Source organism: Limulus polyphemus, unplaced genomic scaffold (assembly GCF_000517525.1).
Source record: "Limulus polyphemus unplaced genomic scaffold, Limulus_polyphemus-2.1.2 Scaffold111, whole genome shotgun sequence".
NCBI classification, from domain to species: Eukaryota; Metazoa; Arthropoda; class Merostomata; order Xiphosura; family Limulidae; genus Limulus; species Limulus polyphemus.
The window spans coordinates 459,111-462,148 of NW_013665721.1; the positions used below are offsets into that span (position 1 = coordinate 459,111).

Consider the following 3,038-nt stretch of genomic DNA (forward strand, 5'->3'; position numbering starts at 1 on the left):
AGTAAGTCGCTTTTTAACAACTCAAACTAATACAAATAGATAAATAGATATACCTAATTACGAATGATATAAAAGCAATCTAATGTCATAGAAAATTCTGAATCTTTTTGTGTGATTTCAAGTTATCAAATTACCTGCTAAAATTGGCAAGTAACATTTCTCTATAAAGAAGTCTGGCTCTGGAAGAAATATGGTAATTGGAGCGAAGGAAGCTATTTAGCGAAATTTCCAGAACTTTAATATAATATTTAATGGAAAACTTATAAGTTTATTTATTCAAAAAAAAGTTGCAAAAAATATCATCTCTCGTTGCAGCTAAAAATACTTTCACCAATTGTTTGTCGTTTTAACAATGGTACTTAAGGTATGACTCTTTGTTCATAACGCAGTAAACATTCGTGTTGTTTTACTTGAAAAATAACTAACTGTACGTTGAAAAAGAAAGGGTATAAGTAGCTGAGTTTTGTTATGAACTACAAATGATCAACAGCACTGACACCATCTCTTACAGTTAACACTTACAATCAACAGAAGCACCAGAATTTATTATTTCTGTTCTTTTAAAAGTACTACAGGTGAAGGAATGACACAAAGAGGTGACAAAATAATACACTTATAGATTAGTTGACCGTTTTTTTTTTCGTGTTTGTTTTTCAAATTTCAGCCACTAATTATTTTTAGGTTTGTGTACTCCTTTCTTTATCAAGGTCGTTGAGCATTCAAAGTTGTGGGTTAGAAATGTACACTGGGCCCAATTCAACAAAGCGGTAACGGGTTGTATCCATAACTACAAATCCAACACTGTGTAAATTTAAAAGATATTTTAAGATATTTGTTTTTTGTGTTTATTTTTACATTTTTGGTAACCTTGATATTTGCAATCTTACAGCACGGTAAGAACATAAAAGTGACCAATGTTCACAAGTTTCTCGTTTTCCGTCTTACATCAGACAGAATGCAACACACTGAACTATATTCAGTTTACTGAAGAAGATGATGACAAAAGCTATGTAGAAGACTCATCGGATGCACGTGTCCTAGTCCTGGTCAGTGACACCGTATTCATGTTGATAAAAGGACAACTCGGGTTAAGTCTTTAGACACGTTATCAGTAAAACAAGTCATTAGCCAGTATGACCCCGAGACCATCGTCAACATAGAACAAAGCTATCTGGGTATGACGTCATTCAAAACGCGATGCACAAATACTATTAACACGAGCACCAAGATGGGCTGGAAACAGACGTGTACAGCAGAAGCAGAAGTTTCACCGTGATGCATGGCGGCAGGCTTTTCTCCTGTAAAAAATGAGCTTTATTAGATCTGGATTACATATATTTAGTTTGTTTCATACATTTAAAGCAAAAATTATCAATGTTAGCTTAAGAAAACAAGATCGATATTCAAACTATTTTATACTAGCTTGAAATGTTATGTTATGACATGAAAAGTTGCTTCCCTTATATGTGATTGTAAAAACCCCAAAAACGTCCATAAAAACTGCAAAACACAAAATGTGAAACCACAACTTTGCATATATCTCCGCATGGACCCAACAAACCTTCATGCCAAATTTGGTACAGATCCATCAAAAGGGAGCAAAGTAGCGGTAAAAAAACGCCCATAAAAAACCGCAAAATACAAAACTGAAAGTTTGTACGTATCTTCCCATGGACCCAATGAACCTACATACCAAATTTGGTGAAGATCCTTCCACACCCTGCGAAGTAGTTACATAGACAGACAACATACAGTACTAATATATTTATATAGACTTAAAACCTATTTCTGCGGTATCACGAAGGTTTACAGCAACGAAAATACCACGAATTTTCTGACTGTTGTTAGTATTTTAGGTCATAAGGTATTGGTTAAGACCACTATTAATACCACTTGACAGAGAAAACAAAGTAAGAAAATGACATGATGTCCTGCAAGAACTAACAACTAATAAACATTAAAAACAGGGTTTCCTTCGTATTTGCTTTACGTTGTTGTTTTTAGTTTTTGCATCTACCCGTAGAATAGGAAAACAGTTTCAGTGGAGGGGGGGGGGGCATCAGCAAACAACTTGGATCCAAAGATGTGACAAAAGGTACAATGAAATTGAATATCATAAAAAAGAAGTGACATAATAAAAGGCTTAAGAGATAAAATTGTGTATGGAATTGCAAAAGCTATGCAGCCAATTTTTCCCGTAACCCAAAAATGGAGATTTAGAGTAGCGAATGGGTCATATAAAATACACAACGCGTAAAATAAACAGCAAAAAACATGATGTCAGCGGAGTGCTTTCATTACTTTATACTTTAATTAATGCAAATTTTCATAACTAAAATATACCGCAGGTACTAGAATGCTATAGAATTATTTATAATAACTTAAGATATTTACAGCTATCATGCCTGCAGAAGAACTTAGCCCACGTATGCATGAAGTGCTGTTCAGGTTGAAAATTCCAATTCCTGAAAAACGAAATTCAGATTATTGTCTTTTAGTTCATTGGCAACGAAGCTTTCTATCAAATTTCTCGTGAAAATATAGAAATAAAGCGACTGATTTTATATACAGATGCGTCACTTGTTTTCTGCTGAATAACTTAGAAATAGTTTCGTGGTAGAAAATAGAAAAATGAAATTGTGCTTTTCAGACTGTAAGCTGCATGGAAAAAGGGAAATCATACGAGAGGAAAAACACATTACCATGGATTGCTGTTATTTAAAATTTATTGTCGTCACGTCATTACAGATTTTTTTTTAGAAACAAAAGCCTCGACAAAACATATGTAAACCATGAGATTCTTTCACTCTGATCTACGTTATCAATTGTTCTTTGTTATTTCTGAGTGAATTTAATTTTTTAACCTCATGTTTCACAGCAAATGTTTAATTTTTTTTGTCTCCTGGTGGGACAATGGTTTATATACGGACTTACAACGCTAAAATCCGGGGTTCGATTCCCCGCGGTAGACGTAGCAAATAACCCACTGTGGTTTTGCTTTTAAACAAACAACAAAAACATCATTATATATATATATA

General features: G+C 33.7%; 1 protein-coding gene across 1 annotated transcript in view; it reads right to left on the reverse strand.

The window, feature by feature from the left end:
* Positions 1-505: 505 nt before the first annotated feature.
* LOC106471290 (lachesin-like) overlaps positions 506-3,038 on the reverse strand; it is a 109,442-nt gene continuing 106,909 nt past the window's right edge. The window contains exon 5 of the mRNA XM_013931892.2: positions 506-1,298. Coding sequence (XP_013787346.1) covers positions 1,168-1,298 — 131 coding nt within the window. The 3' untranslated portion in view covers positions 506-1,167. The remainder of the gene's footprint in view (positions 1,299-3,038) is intronic.